Source organism: Chelonia mydas, chromosome 7, assembly GCF_015237465.2.
Source record: "Chelonia mydas isolate rCheMyd1 chromosome 7, rCheMyd1.pri.v2, whole genome shotgun sequence".
NCBI classification, from domain to species: domain Eukaryota; kingdom Metazoa; phylum Chordata; order Testudines; family Cheloniidae; genus Chelonia; species Chelonia mydas.
Genome location: NC_057853.1, coordinates 35,226,363 through 35,248,609, shown reverse-complemented (window position 1 = coordinate 35,248,609; position 22,247 = coordinate 35,226,363). Strand labels below are relative to the sequence as shown.

The 22,247-nt window shown below is 40.8% G+C and overlaps 1 protein-coding gene across 3 annotated transcripts in view; it reads right to left on the bottom strand.

Moving 5' to 3' along the window:
- Positions 1 to 22,247, bottom strand: part of NUP210 (nucleoporin 210) — a 117,693-nt gene that overhangs the window by 50,617 nt on the left and 44,829 nt on the right. For all 3 annotated transcript variants that reach the window (XM_043551061.1, XM_037904076.2, XM_043551060.1), the window contains exons 12-18: positions 15,923 to 16,078; positions 12,118 to 12,316; positions 10,408 to 10,553; positions 6,502 to 6,723; positions 4,906 to 5,079; positions 3,214 to 3,406; positions 2,167 to 2,273 (exon numbers count right to left, since the gene is read on the bottom strand). In XM_043551061.1, the coding sequence (XP_043406996.1) occupies positions 2,167 to 2,273; positions 3,214 to 3,406; positions 4,906 to 5,079; positions 6,502 to 6,723; positions 10,408 to 10,553; positions 12,118 to 12,316; positions 15,923 to 16,078 (1,197 nt within the window). The remainder of the gene's footprint in view (positions 1 to 2,166; positions 2,274 to 3,213; positions 3,407 to 4,905; positions 5,080 to 6,501; positions 6,724 to 10,407; positions 10,554 to 12,117; positions 12,317 to 15,922; positions 16,079 to 22,247) is intronic.

Below are 22,247 nucleotides of genomic sequence, written 5' to 3'. Positions count from 1 at the left end.
ATCAACAAATAAAATAAAATCAACCCACAATTACTTGCAAGTACATAACCGCTATATAAAATTGTACTGCAGAACCTGGTCTAATCATTTGATCCCAATGACATTAGGTTAAGCAGGAAAAATGCAGAGCAGCCTTTTCAGGGGAAGTTAAGTATTTTATCCACTCAATCCAATTAGTCAAATTATTTTGCTCAATATAGAGAGGGATGTCATCCACAATGAAACACTTGGGTGCTTTACTTAAAGAGAGGACAGTCAATCAAGACATCTTAATAAGCATAGCTATTAACAAGATATTTGTCTGGGGTTTTTTTTGTTTTTAAGGGGGAAAAAAAAAAGTGCCAGCTTTCATTGCCATAATGTTCATGCTGCAACAGGAATGAGCAAACAAATCAATATTTTCTGTCATTTAAATTACTGATGTATGTGTCTGACTAGCGGAAACTGACTGTGTAACCAATCTTTGCCTTGGCAAAATACAGGTTTCTCCCAGATCTGGAATTAAAAATGAACGAAAGCCAAATCCTGGTACCTTACAGATGTCTGAAGTCATTTTGTGTGGGTGTTTTATGGAAAGGATAGCCAAGAAATCAGTCCTGCATATTTGGGAAAAAAGGTAGAATTTTCCAAACTCATGAAGAAAAATTCTACAAAGTCACTATTTCTAGGTATCTGTCGATCTCTCAGACTGCCTACCTGATGTTTGGTGTTGAAATATATAGCAATTGTTATTTGTTTGTCTTAAAATAAGGTAGAATTTGAAGGATCGTATAGTAACACCACTCCACTTTCCTTATAGAAGTTATAGAAGAGGGACTGAATAGGTCAGGGGAAAAAGAGACACAGACCCATTCACCCTCTATGTCAATTTAAATCTAGTTCTGTGTAATCATGAACAAAAAGAATCATTACCATCGGATGGCTTCCAAGAGTTAGTTTCAGTCTAATTGCTAGATGAGCACATGCCCACATGATACAAAACAACTTCCTAACTGGAACAAATTGGGATCCTTGCTGGCAATCTCAGTGCAGAGCCAAGGACCGAATGGCAATTCTGATTATCCTCCCACTCCTACAGGATCTCACCACCAGAGCAGAGCTGGGGCATACTGACAAAGCAGGGAGGAATTCACATGACTGCTGTCCAAATATATGTTATAAGCTAAGATAACTTCAGTCTCCCGGGCAATAAATTCTGCACTTTGCTTGAATCCTACATACACCTATGCCCTTAGCAGGGTTTTCAAAGAACCACTCAGAAAATTTTTTTAGCAAAGTCCTAACACTGTTTAATTTATTTTACACAAGTAATTAGATCTCCAAGACAAATGATATGTGATTCAGGGTTCTTTTGGTTTGTTTGGATTTGGTTTTTGTAAATTAGTAACTTGCTGTGTACAAGTCCTAGCCAATCCCACAAGGAAATGCTCACAACCCTCCCTTCTCCAGTTTAAAAATATATATTTTTTCAAAAATTAAGCCACTAATTTGAGTCAGACTTCACTGCTTATTGAGACTGCTTTTTGCTGCCACCCTTCCCTGTGTTTATAAACTGTCTACTTAGTTAAGCATTTCAAGGCAGGTACTATGGCTTTTTATGTATCTATATACATCCCCTAGCTGGCATACGGCTGGTACTATACAAACATTAACCTCACTGCTCTAACAGACACAAGTCAAGCCGAACTACAGAGATACAGTCTGACAATCATCAATGTGTCAGAGTTGTAGAGGCTGAAACTTTCTGCTCTATTTTGCAACTAAATCCTAAATACATTTGGTTCCCCAGTGATGGCTGTATCAAGCAAATGGTTGCTTTACTGAAGGACAACCTGACAAAGCTTCACCAATCCATAAAAAACCCTGAATCAAAGAAAATTAAGTGAAATAAAGTATGAAAATTCTTTATAATCCTCTTACCCAGATTGTGAAAAAAGAACCAGTTATATTTAAGGTAGTTAAATGACTAAGAATAAAGAAAAATAAAACAACTGAGGACATTATACAAATAGATTGATGCGGTTCTGTCTTGGGAAGATGCTAATAAAGGGTTATCTTATTATTTTTAAACTAATTACGCATAATGCAGCAAGGAAATGAATATATAGGGCAATCCTCATTAGGGCACTATGGGAAAAGCAGAGAGTAAATTATACTTCAAAGTACCGGTATATTCACTTTAGCTGCACTGAGATGAAACTGCTGGTATCCTGTCGCAGTAGCAGAGACAGCAGTTGTTCCAGACTCATGATGAACTTGAACAGTTTGCAAGCCTGAAACAAAATCAAAATGACAGATTTACAACAGGAAGAGCTGTTTACTAAATTTTAGCTTAAAGCACCCCCAATGAAGTCATATTTATCAGGCTGCATGGCAGAAGGAGAGGGGAGGTTATGGCCATTTAAAATTAATGCTCAACATATTTTCCACTTTCATTTTATACATTTTTAAACAGCCAAGGATTTTCTTTTTTGCATACAGATTTCTCTTGGAAAAATTTTACACCCAGTTAGAAAACAAGCTTTAAAAAATTAAAGCTGATTGAATGTTTTGCAGGTCAGATTATAGAACTCCATTTTCTTGACTTTAGCACAGAGGTAAACTACAGCCCATGGGCCACATCCGGTTTGTGGGACTGTCCTGCTCGGCCCCCAACCTCCTGGCCTGGGAGGCTAGCCCCCAGCCCCTTCCCCCCGTTCCCCCTTCCCCGCAGCTACGCTGCCGTGCGGGCAGCGCTCTGGGTGGCGGGGCTGCCCGCTCATGCAGGGTAGCGCGTCTGGCTCCGGCCGAGCAGCGCTGTGGCCAGACATGCTGCTCTGAGTGGCATGGTAAGGGGGCCGTGGGGTTGGATAAGGGATAGGGGACCCCGGGGGGCAGTCAGGGAACGGGGAACACGGGGCAGTTGGATAGGGCAGAGATTCTGGGGGGGCAGCCAGGGAGGCGGCGGAGGAGGGTTAGATAGGGGGTGGAGTCCCGGGGGGGGGGGGTGGGATGGGTCGGGGATTTTGAGGGGGGCAGGCGGGGGCGGGAGTGGGGGTTAGGCTGTTTGGGGAGGCACAGCCTTCACTACCTGGCCCTCCATACAGTTTTGCATCCCGAAATGGCCCACAGGCCAAAAAGTTTGCCCACCCCTCTTTAGCATAAACATCACTAATTGTAATTAACCCAGTTTTCCTCCAAACAACATAGTGCATAATCTTAAGTGATCTGTACCATGCATTTTCTTCTGACCACTTCCATCCTCTTTTAGAGACAGCTCCATCGGCATACTGGGCTCAATGCTGGCTAAGGAAACTTTCGTTGATTCCCAATTAATACCAAGGGAACTGAAATTATCAAATTTACGTCCCTGTTGGTCAAAAGCAGCCAAGTCCAATACTGGATTGCGATAGTTTGAAACAGGAACCTGAAAAGGAAAAAAAAATAATAATTTGGAGGGGATCCCATTTTGCTAGGATCCCATTTTGATCCCTGAAAAACAGTTATGTGCAGCAGAATGGTAACTTTCGAACAAAGACATCACTTTTATGAGATTTTTAAGGTAAAGTTTTGTCATCGGAACATTTCATAAGAAAAGTAATGGTAAACCAGCCACCAATGAAAAGCCATATTAGATTGTACTTCAATTTTTTTTTTTTTTTTTTGGTGCCAATGAGTCTACTTATAAAACACTTGAGCAGTCTCTGGATTCTGAAAAATGAAAGAGGTCTGGAAATATTAACTTGCTATTACACACACAAGCTGCATTTCAGGGTTATAAATCTTTCCAAGGGCTACTAAGATGATATAAACTGCAAGTCTGATGCCTGAGGAGTTTGTGACAACTGTTCAACCTCAAACTGTTTTATAAAATGTCAAAATATCTACCTCAAGACCTTAAAAAAGACAACAAAGAAAATATTAAAGTTACATATAAAGGCAAGACTTCTAATTTTGTGCAATGAAAATGTTTTGTACTTATGAATGCTGATGCTAGGATGCCATGAATATCGCATGCTAGCAGGGGAGCACAAAGTTTTACTCATTTGGATGATGGAGTCATACGTCCTTAACGTTGGCATAACCGCCAAATAAACATTGCTTATGGATTCTGGGCCAGATTTTCAAGCATGCATGCACTTTCACATATGCCCAAATTCAATGCACAACACTCTCTCCCACGCTAATTCATGCACACATGTAAGTATTTGTACACAAACAGTTGCGCCTACACAAGTTAGGCACATGTGCATACTTGCAAGCATTTTAAAATCTGGCTCTATGGATACAATAAACTTGGACCATCCAGATTAGAATCAAAGGGTATGAGGAACAACTGTTGTACCCAGAAACAGTTGTCAAAGACATATTTTTGTTTAAAGTCAGATAAACAGGGTAGCTGACCTGCATGTTGTTTACATTAAGTTTTCAAACAAAAATACAAAACAAGGATGTTATCAAATACACACCAAGAACAACTGGGAGGTCAGGAGAAGGAAACAGAACAGAATCAAATTTTGCAAGAAACCCATGCATAGCAGAGAGTACATACAAGGAAGGAGTTCCCCGTCCTTATCCCAGATGACCCATGAAATCCTAGGAGACGTCACTTGAGAGGCCCTCTGACAGGGACACTTGGGGGTCGGAGGACATGACCCACATAGTTTTGCACACACATCCTATTACCTGGTATGGCCCCTATACACACACTGGAACAATCCCTTTAATACGCCTACACTCTGATTATTCTTGCTCCTAGCACGGGTGGAGTTGGAACTAGTGCTGGTCGGTCAGAACATAGGTGCTCAATATCACTGCTCTTGCAGCCTGTGAGCGCGCCTGTTTCGGGATATTGCCACATGGAAGCACACTTTGCCTTTTAGAGGTGAAATGAATGGATTGCTCCTGTGTCATTATCAGACTTACCACTTGCTTGTTTTGTTGCAGCAAAGGGCAGGATAGGTCAAGCTGAGGATTTGCATAAATAGGAGTCAAAGTGAGTCGGGAAGGGGCTGCGCAGATAAATTTCACAACAGCTGGTTCAATGGCTGGAAAAGGGTTGGTAACTGTGGGCTTATTTCCAACTGTTAAGGCGATCACCTGTATAACATTTGGGAAAGTCAACAAGGTAGATGAAAGCAAAGAACAACTGAGTGCAGGTATATTTTACAGGTACAACTATCCTGCTTGAGGCATCTCTGTTATTTTCTGGCGTAGAGAAAGAATAAATAAGATATGATATGAAGGGCTCATGAATTCATGCCCCAATCACATTCTATACCACAGACAGACAAGTGAAGAGGATACATTTATTTTAAACGCTGTTCCAGACCATTATCAAAGCTCAAATTCTCAGTCCCTTTTCATAGTCATTACTATCTCACCAAACTGACAAGAAGGCAGCTTTCAGAGCTTATAAAGACAGTCATCTGGGCTCACTCTCTCATAGGAGGGAAAGGAAGCCAACAGGGAACTGGGCTGGAGGTCCTGTAGCCACTTCAGCAGCTTTAAAAACTGCATTTGTTTTTTCATTTTTTACCCACAGCGCTCTCTCACGTGATAATATCAGACTGAATTAAGTACAGGCACCTTGGGTTCTCCCCTTGTTGGCTGTCTGTGAATAATCCCTATCAGCTATTGGTGAGAATTATTGCAATGCCATTCAAATGTGACCATTTCTGAGTCATGAAGGTTCCGAATTATACTTTGTTACAAGAGTCCTCAATGGGGAGGTAACAGCAAGAAACTGTTTCTTTTGGACTAACCCTACTAGATTCAACTGGGTTTTGTGCAGTATGCACTTTGGGATGCCAGCTACATTGGGCAGTTAATAGCCCTTGGAAGATGATTAGATAACTGGTCAAAATGTAGACCACAGCAAGGCAATATACAAACTGAACAGTACCTGCAGGCAGGGGAATTCACTTCTACTACATACTGCAGAAACAAGTGCTAATGGATCTTGGCTGTGTGTGTACCAATCTTTGAGCGTAAGAGCTGGGCACCTTCCCATAAGTGACTGAATAAGTGGCATATCAGACTGGTTCACCATAGAGAGAACTTGGGGCCTCCTTACTGATATTTATTCAAGTCAATGGAGCTACACCAAGGATTAGTTTGGTCCAGTATGGCAAGTTAGACTAAAAAGAGTTCAGTCTCTTCTTAAAATAACCTTTTGCAATTATCGTATTCATGGTAAATACATTCAATGGCAGCTATAAGGATTTATCTGTTCTAATACCTTCCATGATATAAGGTTACTATGAACTGGCTTCATACTACAATAAAGCCATTGTAATCTTTATAACAATTTCAAAAATGCTTCACTCTTGACTGATACCAGACTGAACAGAGTTCATAAGCAACAGGCAGTCATGTACTTATCAAGTTCCATACTGGCTTATTACAAAAGCTGTTAATCATTTGGAGGCTATACTTTATCATAAATCAATCTGGTTTCTCTTCTCAATTACCCTGCCGAGGATTTGAGAGAGAACAACATAAATACCTTCTGGCACTTACTTGTTCTCCCAGGGTTTTGCAAGATACTCTAATCCAGTGCTGGAAATGATTCCGAGATGTTGGAGGCCCAAATAAAGATAAACCAATACTTTCTGTATCTTCAGCAGTGATGTTCCTAAAGAATTTTGAAGGCTCTTGTACCCATGGTCTGGGTCCACCTTCAAACAACATGTCTTTGGAAGAACCCAAAGTTACCAAGGCAACAGAAGAAGGATCTATAGTCTGGAAATGAACAAAAGTTATACTCATGCATACACCATGACATATATATACATACATACATATTATATATATATTTCATACTGAAATCTATCAGGTGACCATACTTTATGCGACATTTTTCTCATTCTCTGTGGAAGAGCCATTTGATTATCATCATTTCTGTTTAGCCGATGATCTGTTCTCCCAAAACTTTTATAAATATGGTTAATTCAGAACACAGGAGTATTAAAATGATTAGCAACAATTAAAAGCAAACTTTGCTCATTAGGGCTATGCCCACAGTGCCTCAGGAACTCTGTTTTTCCTTCTATTGATGATAATTCTCCAATCTCCCCCTCTTATATTAACTGAGCTACTCCAGAAGGAAGAGATTCTGAGTAAAATCCTGGTCCCACTGAAGTAAATGGCAATCTTCTCATTGATTTAAATAAGGCCAGATTTCACCCTCTATCTTTTGAAACCCTTCAGGTTGATTAATCTCCCAGGTACAGCCTTTCTTCAAAACCTGCATTTTACACCCTGACTTTATTTACCCTACTAAATGAAACAAAGGTCTCACTTCAAAAGCCTACAGGAATACTAGAACTAATTCTGCACGGATTTAAATCCTAGCCCATCTCATTGACATTGCCTGCAATGAAAATCAACGCAGAAATTGGTTTGACATTTTTAATACACAAAGAATCATCTGTTTCAAGTGTCCCACAACCTGATGTTAGTAAGACAGACCAAGACTGATCTGGACATAGGATGGTTCAATACTTTCTGTGAAAATTCATGCATGCTGGTTTGAGGGACATGGTTATAAAAGCGGGGCACAGACTAATTTTCACTCAACCCTCATAGGTTATTCTCATTGCACAGACATCCACATGTTGCCAAAACTGTAAAGTTTATTCATTCATGTGCTTTTGCTCTGTCCTTCTTGGCTCCTAACTATTTGTCTTCTTATGGCAGGGATTCTTCCACTTTTTCATGGACCATTTTGTAAGAGACATTTTAATGGAAGACAACTCCTCCCAATGTCTCACCCCTGCATTTTTACACATAAAAATATTTCATTATTCAGATGGCAACAACAAGGAACGGTACTATGGATCACTGCTTGAAAACCACAGTTCTAAGTTCTTTCTAAAGGCCCTGTCACAGTGCTATCTAAGCACTGGCCAATAATGAAAAGATAACAGAGTAATCCCTAAAGTTGTCTATCCTCCCCCTTCCATATACCCATGTCCCTTTTATTCATTGCTCCCAGAAGGGAAGCACTAATGTCATATCTGGACTACTTCTAATGAATAACTAATATCTTAACTCAATGGGAGAGAAGATCTTTTATTCTGTTCTGGATATCTCAATATCCTCCTGTCTGAAAGATAAGAGGAGATCCTTGCATTTTTTTTTTTTTTAAAAGACTTCTTTGATCTGATATGGAATCCATTTATTGCTTCTGTTAATTTCCCCAAACCTGGTGTATTCTACTTTGTAATCTCAATCTGTGTATTTTAACACCAAGAAATGAAACACTCATTCTTCAACTGATATAATTCATATAACTTTTTCCCAGTTGAATGGACTCCCCATCCCCTTGTTAATACAATACCTATATTCACTTGTATAAACTCTTACATGTCAATTTAATCTTTCGAATTTACTATCTGTGTTGTGTTCAGTCTTCAAACACCCAACAGTTTACCTAGTTCATAGCTACTGAACTGAAAATTTATGGCATCTTTGCCCTATAAAACTGTATTGGGAGTTAGGTTTTTTTATGTAGTACTCGGAGCTGAATTTAGAATACTTTATAAAAGTAAAATTGCAATAAATATAGCCAGTAATTAAGAAGATGGAATGATTATTGGCAAAGGCGAAGCAGAGTTCAAGGGATGGGAGTGCGACACAGCAGCAAACGGGCTCTTATTTTATTTATTTATTTTATTTTAACTATGTTAATCAAGTATGCTGGGTTAAGACTCCTACTGTGTATTTCTAAATTGATCCCCACTTTCAGATTGTTGGACAGAACTTGCCCTTGTCCATAAACCTCTACAATGAGCCTTGGGGATAAAACACAAAATTAGTGTTTTAAGTTCCATACTGGTGAAAAAAGATTTCTTTTACTCTGATCAATGCTGCAGAAACAACTCTTGGACAGAATGTTACCTTTTAAAGTGAAATCATCATTAGACATAAGAAAATTGATTTATTCCAGATTCTGAAACACTACTATCCTAACATGCAGCAGTGGTAGCCTCTGTGGATTCAGTCGTTGGCATCTAATCATGAAGCTGACACACTGTCCTATGCTTCTTAATCATTCCTTGGACTTGTGAACACTATCTTTTAAATGAGGGTCTTATTTCACTTTGTAACCTGTCCAATGGTGAAACACCTGTCACATTTTTATTGTTTGCAAGGAAAAAAAAATATTCAGTTACACAGACTATACAGGCCACCAGACTCTGCCTTTTTGCCAAATAATAGTTTTATGTGCTGTGACTAAAGGGGTAATAAGCTATGCTTGCTTCTACCTGCTGCTGTGGCCATGCAATTGTGACTGCTCTCATTAATAGCTTATTAGGCCAATTGTTAATCATTTTAAACAGACAGTTAGATACAAGGAAGGGTTTGAACCTCCCACCACTTCGAAGTTTACTGATGAGTAACTAACTAATTCAACAGTTACATTTTGGAGAAAAATATTGTATCTGAGTTCAGAAAGATTCAATTTCTTGAACTGACTGACAAGTCCAGATCCCTTTACAAACCTTGTACTATGTGTTAACATTTAGCAGCATACTTTCTCTATTTAATTCACCTAATAGCACCTTCATCTCCCAGGATTTTATATTACTGTTATTGAGATCTGCAATACACTGCCTTTGCTTGTTTACTGTGCTTTTTATATTTCCTTTTTGAAGTGAAGATGACTGTGGGCAAACTTAATATTCATGGAAGTTAGGGACTAGCAAAACTAGCTAGAAACAGGAATAGTCTGAACAGCATGTGCACCCAGGTTCTCCTACTCTCACATGAAATGTCCCTAGCCTCTGTTTGCCAGAAGCTGGGAATGGGCGACAGGGGATGGATCACTTGATGATGACCTGTTCTGTTCATTCCCTCTGGGGCACCTGGCATTGGCTACCATCGGAAGACAGGATACTGGGCTAGATGGACATTTGGTTTGACCTAGTATGGCTGTTCTTATGTGTTCTTATATGCACCACTCTGCCAGCAAATCAACACTCATGCTGACAGTATCCCCTAGTCCTAGGTCTTTTCTTGAGTCCTGTCTATCTGTGATTGTTTTCAGATAGCACCAAACTTGTTTTCATTTCTGAACTGAGGAGAAACAGAAATATAGTGCACTAACCCACTACAGAATTCTACCAAGTCCTTTGTTTGGCTTGGAGCACTGATTTGGACAAGAAACATCTCAAAGACATCAGGGAAGTCGTGGCACAGAAATCAAACTGCTTGCAGTAAGTATTGGCCCCGATTCAGAAAAGTACTTAAGCAGTGCTTAAGAGACATGATTACCTGAATTGGGACATCTCAAGTCAATGGACTCTCTCATTTTCATATACTAGCACATAATATCAAATCTCAGTTAGGAGTTAAACAGTCTGCTTCTGAAAATTCATTTTAAGACCAGCAATTAAAGAGAATATTTTACTACAGGCGTACTTTTAGCGGTAGGTAGGCAGCAATGGTGATGCTAGCACTAAGGTGGACATGACCATGAGTGTAACTAACAACAAGTGTTGTGTATCCTTGTGCCTCAGCTTTCACTCTGACTCCACTGCAAAAATCAGAACTTGGCTTAAGTCTCCCTGTCAAAAAACAAACAAACAAATTAGAGTAAACATTTGGGGAGAATAAGCGAGACATGTTAATACAGATTTTAATATAGCTTTCTTGACAGTATTACTTTTGTGCTAGAAATATGCAGGGAATATGTACAGATAATTTCAGTGACTGAATGGAGGAAATGCAATACCCATAGCTCTATTAAATAATGTATTGTCATTAGCCTCAAAACTGTCACCTTATGAAACACACAAACTTATTAAACTTCTTTTCCTTCCAAATTTTGCTAAAAGGACATTAGTTTTCTCTTTGGGATACAGAGTAATATAATTTGCTCTTTCTTTTAGCAGAGTATTTTTTTCCCTGCTGTTCTAAATTGAAACTGGCTTGTAATTAAGCCAAAATAAAATGCACAGTTAAAACAATCTTTACTGCACAGAGCATGATGTATTACCTAAATTCAAGTTAATGATTAAGTTCTAAGTTTTATCTAGGGGAAACTAAGTTGCTAGTGTCATGGCATGTGTCTGTTTGCTGACCCAGGTGTTTTGTGGGGTTTTCTTTTCTTCGCTCTCCTTTTTTCGGTTTGACTGGATTTTTTTTTAACAGAACAATGGCAATTAAGGTACATATACAAACTAGGTAGAATGACATTTAAAAGAGCTGCCTCTTCAGCAAGCAGACGCTGTAAGTCTAACAATAACTGCTTTGGCTGTCTCAATAATACAACACAAGGAAGAACTAACAAGAAGCAGGCTAACAAAGGATTGTGGTTGCAAGGTCCAGCAGACACCAGATGACAACAAAGTTGCTCAGCCTGTTAGTGCAGAAGGATTCACTAATGGCAAATTTAGAAGAGTTTGCACATTCCATATTTTGGTCAGACAAGTGCTATAATGGTGGAAACAGCTAGGGAAGCACCTGAGGAAATGCACGGCTTAAAATAGTAAGCTTCAGAAGGACAGTACTTTGGCCCTGCTCCAATGACTGCAGGGAACAGAATTTAAGAAATTGCTACCCTCGGCCCCCATTTCTCCCAGAAAACAAGCAAACAATCAGATGGGTGAATGGCTTAATAGAACTGAAAAGGGAACTTTATGCAAATTTGGGCAAGGTATCATAAGTGAAAGAGTTTGGTATCTTCCCATCAGCCAACGTGCCTCCCCAAAACCTGACATAACTGATCATCTCTGGTGAGGAAACCATCAGGTTTGTTACAACAAGGACTTTGAAAAAACAGTGGAAAGGTCTGGGGTAGAGCAGCGTGTATGTGAGTCTGAACATTCCTCAGCATACTCGGCTTATTTGTTGCCAGAGATTTTGGTATCCTTAAATATTAAAAGACAAAGAAATAAAAATGCTCCTCGATAAAAAAGAAAATAGGCATCTTCAATATATAGAAATCTTGGACTACTATGGTCTCTGTATTTGCATTTGGACATCTCTCTAATTATCTGCCATGAATCCATTAAAATAGGCCATTACAAGTAGGTAAATGATTTACATTTGTAACATCTCTATTTGTCTTGTAACCTGAACTAAATACATAGGGGGTTTGTTTTGTTTTGTTTTGTGTTTTAAACTCACCTTGGAGTGGTTTGAAGACGCCGCGGTTTTCTACCTCCACGACTAAGTCGAAATGTGAACAATCGCTGAGTGTGACCATCTCACTGGTCTCAATATTCATTAGGCCATTAATCCTCAAGGGCAGCTCCAGTATCTGACCCACACGTGCTTCAACTTGACACGGCGTGAACTCCATGCCCCTAGGTTCAGTTACATATACCTGAGACAGACAAGAAAAAACAAGGAGGTAAGACACAGCTACATAAGGAACTAGAAAGAAAGTTTAAGACTCAGTAATTATGTTTTCCTCCCAAACACCCCCTCCCAAGGACACCTCACCACAGTCAGCTTCCCTCTGAGAGAAGAGGGCTAGGAACAACCGTTCAGAGCCGCTCCAGTGCTGTTCCCCAAAACTGCTGGGGGGAGAGGGGGGAGGGTGGCGCGAAGAAATGTCTAGAAGCGTTCCCTAATGCCAGACTAGAGATCTTTTCACAAGTGCATTGAAACCTGCACCTATTTTTAAGCACTCTATAATCTGTTGCCAATTTTATTCTGGGATCATTTTAAAACATTGGACCTCCCCCACCCCAAGCATAAGATACTGCCACAGATTCCGACAGAGGAAGTTTCTGAGCTGAAGTTCCACTGGTATAAGGGCTTGAGCCAGTCCCACTGAAGTCAATGAGAGTCTTTCAACCAGTTTCAATGGGCTTTGGATCAAGAAAGGAGATGGCAGCAGTGTATGAGGGAAATGCTGGTGGGGGTTTATATTAATTTTTTCTTTAACTGTGTTAACAGACTGATTAAGGGAGTCTTTTTTCAATAGTGTATTTATAAGAGATTGTCAAGGGTGCTCAGTGCTTGGTATAGTTTGGGGTTTTTTGGTACGATAGCAGAAATCTCAGTAAGTAAAATGACAATCTGGAGCTTGATCCTGCAACTTTTATTTATGCAGGTAATCTTTACGTGAGAAGCACCTCTGAAATCAAAAGGGTTATGTGTGTAAGTAAGAGAGGGAGCATCAGATCCTAGGAGTCTAGATGCTCTGAAATGATTAACAGAACGTTTAAAGACATTATCTGAAGTGTTGATGAGCAGGGCCTTGAATGGTATTTGTTTGTTACTCCGATTTGTTACCCTCTCGCTAATGTTAACGAAACCATCACAGGCGGATTGTAACACTTCATAACCATTGCTGTGATCAAAGCTTTTCATTTGCAGCATCTTTAACTTTTTAAACCATCTGCCAAAAGCTTCAGGGCAAATTTAGACCATATGGTATGGTGTTAAAACTGCAATCCTCATGGAACATAAATGATTATTCTTATAACTTGCTTATCAAGGTCAGCAGATAAAGCTCCTACCCCAAACACTTCAATTTATTCCAAACAGAATACACAACGTTTAACACGATAGCAGAGATATTTAGTACCTTCACATGATGCTCAGTTTGCTCAGTGTACTGCTCTAAAAGCTTGCACGGTAAGAAGCATTTTTTTGAGTTATTACCGTCCATAAACTTTTAATTGTATTTGGAAATACAGTTTTAATTAAAAACATCATTTCTGAATCTCCTGCAGGCAACTGTCATATTGCTAAAAGTGACATCTTTGGGACACAGATAATATGGACGCAGTGTCACAGAAAGATTGTAAAGTAGGTCCCAACTTGCTTTAACACTGGTTTAACAGCCAGAAGAACATCACTGTTTATACATTTAAACACTATGTTTAATGTCCATTTAAACTACATTTTGTAGAATTGATGTAGTTAACTTAAAATACATTAAAAGCAAGCTGGTGCACCCTGCAAAGCTGGTGCAAATACAGTTTTACCCAGCAAGTTTTGTTTCGAAAGATTTTTCCCAACACAGTCATATCAAACAAAAGTCTGGCTGCTTAAATAGCTCTCTTTTCATTACAGGACAGTACTGGAGAGTCTGACAAGCACATACTCTCTCACACTCTTGCCCGAAGGAGCTCTGAAGCAAACAAGGGTACAATGTAGAACCTGCAGGATTTTAGCTATGCTGGATACAGGAGGTCATAAAAGCGGTTAGGCATTTTGGGTCACCAGTGTCTGCAATTTTAATCCTATCAGTTCACTTCACATCAGCTGCTAAATTATATCCATGCACCTGTTATGCAGGTGCACTCTTCCAAGTCTACAAATGTTCTTCCAAACTCAACTGCCACCTTTTCTGGAGATGGACAGCAATTTTTTTTTTTTAAACAAGACTCTCAGTTGGATGTAAGGGTGAAAGGTTGCTTGCCAGACTGGGTCTCTCATTGCTTGGCATAAATAAGCATATTCCAGGTGAGGAGTTCTCTATTTATGACCGTATTGTACACAAATATACAGGCTCCAGGTCTCAAAATAGTCAAATAATTCACACACAAACTTGCAGCTCTCAACCACCATCTCTTACTTCTACTGTTGGAGTTCAGGAGCAAGCTTTTACCCCTCAATTCAGGTTCTCTCTACAATGCTTAGCTTTTTAAAGCTGTACTTCTACTCTGCCTTTTTCGAAAGCCTGCATTCAGGTCATGCTCATGCTTCAGAGGCTGAATTTCACTGAGGCTGATACAGATAAGAGTATGCCCATTTTGGCCCCAATCCAGCTTAAAAAGTTAAGCACGTACTTACGTGCCATGCTAGACTGGGGCTGCCTGTATTCCTAAGAGCACCATGAATGCCACACAACAGTTGAATACAGTGAAAAACAACACCGTTTTTGAAGAAGGCAGAATGCAGTTACCCAGGTTAGAATCTGACCAGAACAACTGGGGCTACTGACTTCTCTTTTGTAAAATAAATAAATAAATAAAATAAAATAATATGGTTTATCCATTCAATTTATTTTTTATCAGTTTATTGTTCAGGATTACTTAAAGACAGTGGCCAGTTCTCCATTAAGGAACAGGGCACCATGTAAGTTCCCCCAACTGAAAACTTCCAAAGCTGCAAAAATGCTAGGAAGAAGTATTTAAATTCATGCAGCTCCATCATAAGCATCAAGTAGGGAATTTTCTGCTCCCCCACTTCTTGTCAGAGATTTTCTTGTAGGTAGCTTGCGATGCTTGTTCCTAGATTTTTTCCCCCCACTAGGTCACTACCCCAAGCAATGATTATTCTGGAAAAGCAGTAAGAATGGTTGTGGGTTTGCAGAGAGGTGGCCAATGCTTCCAAATGCCTCCTGACAGATATATTTTTTTGTCCCCTGTATCCGTGTGAAGCAATAACCCACAGAAGTAATCATGGTGTCTTTTCTAAACACAGTTTTAGCTTGTTTTGGGATCTGGAGCTCAACTGGGTCTGTCATGTGGGATTTTGTAAAATTCTGGCTTTCTATCCTTGCTGAGAAATGCCCATCCACCTGGATGGTATCTTTTATCATTTAACACAAGGGGAAAACAAACTAACTGTTTCTGGCAGAGGCTCTGCAGGAAAACAAACAGGTGTTTTTACTTAGGGTTATCGGGCCAATTGCTTGGCCTGCAGCTAGTAAGTGTGTGTTATTTTTTCAACATAAAGAATTCAACTGGGAAAAGCCTTTCCTGGGAGAGGAGGTAAAAGGACAGGCTAAATTTCATCGCTGGGACAGACATTAAAATAGTAATTAAAGAGACAGTCTGAGAGGAGCCACCAGTAGCGTGAGCTCTGACTCAACTTGCCCGCCACAGGGCATGGACGCAGAATTCTATGGGACATGTGACCAGGGACTGTGGTTTTAGAGACACTTTGCTCCTTGACTGACCGCTCTCCCTGCCTTCTCTACAGCCGCTAAAGCCAACTTTCAAAAGTGACCAGAGAAAATACTGTTTACCTTCATTTCTCCATAGTGCAGTGGGTTCTGAACATCATTTGCCTGTATAACACTGACACCAATATCACTTCCAGTTGTCATGACTCCTTTGACTGTTACTGTAGCAACAGCCTGGTTAGAATAAGACCAACTGAAATTTCCACTTCCACCGTGAGCCTAAAACATGAAGGAAAAAATATTTAATTTGTATTAATATGGTGCCCTGTTCTCTTGGTTACCATCTACCCAAACTTCGGACATACTGCATAAAATGCTAGACACACTGAGTAGAGTTAAGAATGCTAGCACTGAAATACAATGAAACTGAGGCCCCAACACTTTAAATCAGCAAGGCCAGGGATTAGCAGATTCCTGCCCTTCTTTCGTTTTAATTTCAGATTTCTTCACACATGTACATTTTGCTCATCACTGCTGCTAATCTAAACGCCTATCTCTACCACTGCTGCAGAATTCTAATGCTCAAAGATCCCTGTGATTAATAGTACTTGCCGTCAGCATATCATTTCACAAGTCAGCACAACAGAGGCTCAGCGTGTGTGATTGCTGTATTTTTCAAAACTCCGATTAATTTTCTGTTGCTGAAAGCCAAAGACAGTCAAGTGGACGATTTTAGGTCTCAGCGCAGCTAACCTACTGTACTATGGCAACTGGATTCTACCAATAGGAATTAATAAGAAGTCTAAAAAGCAAAAGAAGAGGGCAGAGAAAAGGAAACAAAAACTGATTTTTTGCTGCCATCACATCTTTATTTTTAGCCTGAAGGGTATGTTAGCAGATGTTTCTGTATCTGTACATCCAGCATACATACTGCTCCAGGAATTTATCCATCAGGAGTAAGTGACAGGTAGCAACATAGATTGCCCACACTTACCTTGGGCAATACAGAGGCCCGTACACTGTGTAGGCTACATCCTCAGCTAGGCTCTCTAAGGATTCAATCATTGCCAAACCTAGATATTCAAGTCAAAAGGCACCATTCCCAAGAATCAGAGCTTTCCACTTCATGAAGGATTTTAAGATAAATTGCCAGGATTTTAACTTTAGTTTCGTTTAGCGGAGCAAGTGGGAACAACTAATTATTCAGTCTTATGGTCTGTGTCACAAGAGAGATGAATGACTTTGCCCATTAAGTAGTATGGTAACTCTGTAGCTTATTGGCATCAAAGCAGAATACTATCTGCTGAAGTTCCACATTCACACTGAGTCAAGAACCACCGAGTTTGCCCCATCAGAAGTAACAATGTCATTCTCGATCTGTAACATTCTTATATAAAGAAAACCACTGCTATAGAATTCATAGTTTTTAAACTGCACTATGGTAAGTTATAAAAATAATTCTGTGGCAACACTGTGCTGCACAGCAAAAGATACTGAGAATAATTTGCATTTTTTTAAAAAACATCTTTTTCTCTATCACCCAGGTGCCGCTCTCCACATGCTATGGTCAATCTGTGAGACAATGCTCCATAATGAGAGATGCAAAAAGAATAATGTCATATGGCAAGAAGCTTCAAATTATGTGGGGGTTAACTTCTGTAGCATAATAAACATCTTCTATAAACAGTTTCACAATTCAACGGATGAAAACCAAGTAAAATGAAAAACAAGGTTCGTGTGGGCAGTAATCATAGGTCTAAAAGGAGGAACAGCTGAGACACATGCAAGTAGACTCTTCCCAAAGGAATCAAAGAGACGGCGATTTAATATGGTAGTTCCTTTTCTCTCGTTAGCTTCCGCATGGCCTATTAACGGAAAATCATCAGAAAAAAATGAAAAACTACTGGCCAAATAGGCAACAGTTGGAATGGAACTTGGGGAAACAGGCCCCGTCTAGAAGGGTGAAAGATCAGATTCCTTAGGATAATGCAGAATTATTTACTCAAAATGCTTTGGAGACATCAGGTATATCTGGATAAACAGAGCTTCAGTTAAAATAGTCAGAAGACCTGACTCTAAAAATGTTACCTTCTTATGTGTATGCAGAGTGACATCTTCTTACTAGGCAGCCAAAAAAAAAGTGTTGCTACTTTTTACTCTAGTTACTATTGGACAGCTCAGGGAGAACACACTGGATTCTATCCTGACTTGCACATCATCCACGGACTTGTTAACTGGGCCCTACCTGCACAATTTGTATTACTGATGACTGATGATGCACAAACCAGAAAAAACACAACTTGACTTTCAGATTCCTAGCTTTGTAGGGCTGACACTTGGCTTTCCTGAAGTAAGTAAAGTAACATGATGTTTAAACTCTCTTTTACATGTATTCAGAGCCAGTTTAGAAATCAAGAAATCAGTGACATAAAATAAACATGGAACCCCCATGATGCTATTTGGGCAGAAACACTTTTCAGAGATTAAACAAACTTTGGGATTAGTCCAAAGCCCACCAAAATCTCTGGGAGTTTATTCCTTGACTTAAAAGGGCTTGGTCCGAAACGCACTGAGCAAGAGGTGGAGACTGATCTGAAAACAAGAACGGCAATAATAAACTGTCTACCGTAATTAATAACCAGTTGTAACTGAGCACTGACTGCTGTTGTGATAATTAAGCCTACAAATTTGCCCTAATTGTGAGGGCAGCCATGAGAAGTGAAAATTCATGAAATGTCACAATAGCCTATTACAACAAGCATTGATGGGAAAAGCAAGATGGAAAGACTGATTTAGTAAAAAGAAAAAAGGACTGTTGTTATAATACAAGGATTGTGTTAAGATTGTGACCGGTAAACATGAGGAGCAGAGGACCAGAAATCAATGAATCAAAATACACGTGTCTGAAATTAGGTCTAACTGATGGACAAAATAATGAGGAGATGGGCTATTCCGCCCATCACTTCCTTTTGGGGTTCTTAAAGAAAGACTTGGGAGAAAAATTGGTTCCTGGAGTGAGCTTCACTATCCTGGCTGCCACCCTCACCATCTCCTCAGACCCACGACCTTCTTCATCCTAATCCTTAGAGATGACCACTTGGGATGTCACACTTTGTCTCCTCCCACTTGAAATGTGTCCTTTTCCTTCCCTACCTTATTTCTTCTTTTTCCCATCTCTCGCCTTTTTCCTTTGGTCTAATAAGAGTCTGGCTTAGCCAGGAAGATTGCATATTTTGCAACACTGCTGTACACCTGTGACCAGAAAGAGACAGCTCAAAGCAATGTCCTAAACAGTCCAATGCTAGTAACTAGTTTGCCAGGTCTTGGAATGGCTGTTAAGATCATGTGCCATGTCTGTGTTTTTCCAGCAGTGAGATCACAAGTGAGAGTTAACATCAGAGACAGAAGCTGCGTTTTCTATCTTTGCTGTTTTTTTCTCTCCCTTTTTGTGTATTTTCTTATTTTGTCTTCTTAGGAATTGGCACTTTAACAGTAGCAGCAATAACAACAGCCCATCTCAACTAACGTCTTTTCCCCAAAAGGACAGTTCTTACTATCCTTAATACCATCTAAGAAACTGTCAAATGTGTTTTTTTCCTTTCTAAATACTTTCAGGAGAAGAACCAATCTTGCAGTCTGGGTGAGGTCTTGGGCACTGAGTCCAAGTGGACCTTGTTCACGACCTCAATCACTGAGGCAGCCACGAAAAGCTGTGGCCGTAAGGCAGTTGGTGCCTGCCATGGTGGCAACCCTAGGACCACTGGTGATTCCAGTGTGAGGGAAGCTGTCAAGTCAAAGAAGGAGGCCTGCCAAGCAATGCTCACAAACCGGACTCCTGATATGGCTGAGAGATACTGGCTGGCTAAGAATGCTGCAGCTGTGGCAGTTGTTGAAGCAAAAGCCCAGGCTTGGGAGGAGTATGGAGAGACCATGGATAATGACTACCAGATGGCCTCAAAAGGTATTATCTGGAAAACCATTCATTGCCTCTGAAGGGGTCGGCAGGACATTGCCCAGGCTGTACTGAGTAAGGGTGGTGAAACACTGACTTCGACTAAGGAGATTGTCGAGAGGTGGAAGGAGCACTTTGAGGAACTCCTCAAGTCGATGGAAATGCCCCCCCTTCCAGAAGGCAGCGCCGGATACCTCCGGTGAGATCAGATCTATTTCTGATGCTGAGGTCAATATAGTGGTAAAGTTCCTTCGTAGTGGTAAGGCAGCAGCGGTGGACAAGCTTCGCCTGGAGATGTTGAAATCCCTGGACAATGTTGGGGTGTCGTGGTTCATGCATCAGTTCAATGTTGCATGGAAGGCAGGTGCAGTACCTCCGGACTGGCAAACCAGAGTGGTGGTCCCAATATTTAAGAAAGGAGACCAGAGGATGTGTTACAACTATAGGGGGATCACACTCCTCAGCCTCCCTGGCAAAGCCTATGCTAGGGTGCTGGAGAGGAGGTTACGCCTGCTAGCTGAACCTTGGATTCAGGAGGAACAATGTGGATTCCGTCCCGGCCATGGAACAATGGACCAGTTTTTTGTTCTCTCACAGATACGTGAGGGGTCGTGGGATTTGCTAATCTGGTTTACCTTTGTTTTATAAACCTGGAGAAAGCATATGACCGCGTTCCACGAGATGTCTTGTGGGAAGTGCTGTGGAAGTATGAGGTGTCAGTGCCGCTTTTGAATGCTATCTGGTCCCTCTATTCTCAGAGTGAGAGCTGCGTTCATATTCTTGGCATCATGTCGAGTTTGTGCTAAGTGGGCGTTGGACTCCACCAAGAATGCATCTTGTCACCACCGCTGTTTGTGATTTTCATGGACAGGACAACAAGGCACAGCTGAGCTATGGAGTGCATCCGGTAGAGGGACTCGGAGGTGGCATCTCTGCTGTTTGTAACTGATGTTGGCCTTCTTGCTTCTTCAGACTGTGATCTCCGACACTCACTCAAATGTTTTGCTGCTTACTGTGAAGCGGTTAGGATGAGAATCAGCCCCTCCAAATCAGAGGTCAAGATCCTCTCCCAGAAGAAAGTGAACTGCCCTCTCCAGGTGAGGGGGGAGCAGCTGCCCCAGTGCATAAGTTCAAGTATCTAGGGGTCTCGTTCATGAGTGATGACAAACGGGAGCGTGAGATCAACAAGCAGATTGGTGCAGCAGCAATGCAGGCACTGTACTGATCCATGATGGTGAAGTGGGAGCTGAGTTCTCGCCCAAGCTCTCTGTTTACAGGTCATTCTAGGTCCCCATCCTCACCTATGGTCATGAACTTTGGGTAATGGCCAAAAGGACGAGATCGCGGACATAAGTGGCGGAAATGCGGTTTCTCCACACGGTAGCTGGGCTTACTCTCCCGAGATAGGTGAGGAGCTCGGCTATATGGGAGCGCCTCGGAGTATAGCCACTACTCCTCTGGATCAAGCGGAACCAGGAGAGGTTGTTTGGGCACCTGATAAGGATGCCCACTTGGGGCTTCCATTGGAACTTTACCGGGCACGTCCCACTGGGTGCAGGCCTCGAGGTCGACCCAGGACACGCTGGAGGGATTATATCTCCTGGCTGGCCTGGGAATGCTGGAGAATCCCCCAGGAGGCGCTGGAACCTGTTGTGGAAAAGGAGGTCTGGTCCTTCCTACTCTCCATGCCTCTCACCAGGAAAAGCGGAAGAAAGGAAGAAAGAAAGGAAGACGACGACTTTCTCCAGCTAAGGGGAAAGGGAACAGGGGGTATGTTTAAAATGAAAGCCTTATTCAATATTTTACATTTCAAATGCTGTCACCTTCCCCCCTCCTCCTTTTCTGTATTTTCTATAAAATATTAACAAGGATTTGTCATGGCCTGTTTGCCATGGTACCAAGCAGGCTGAGGTCTCTGTACACCAAACCCCAAACCTTGTTTACCATTGGACAGTCAGGATCATTTTAACCCGTGACTCTCTAGGCCCCTTTATTCCATCTAAATTAATACAATGCTGCTGTAAATGTAGATTAGGTAAAACTTGTCAGTAGACCCACATTATAATTTAAGGAAATCAAATCAGAACATCTAAAGATTTATTTTTTATGAAAATCACTGTAACCAGTTGGACATTTAATGTTGCACTAACTACCACGATGGCATAAAAAAAAAAAAAAGATTAAAAGAAGAAACAAAGGACCATTTTGAAAGAGCATGCGCCAAATGTTCAACTCTCCACGGGGGACAACCAACTTGAGTTACAGTGTTGTAACAGAAATGTGCAACAGTGCAGGGCGTTTTTATGTGGTTATGTATAGGGTAACTGAGTATGAGCTGAATTCTGGTCTCTCACAAGTGAAAATCCAGTTGAAGCCAATGAAGTCAATGGTGTTATTCCAGAGATTTACACCACTGTGGAAGAGCAGAATTTGGCCCTGTACAAAGTGCAAAAATAAGCCATTCAAATCTCTTGTTTTACCATATGTAGGCTGCTC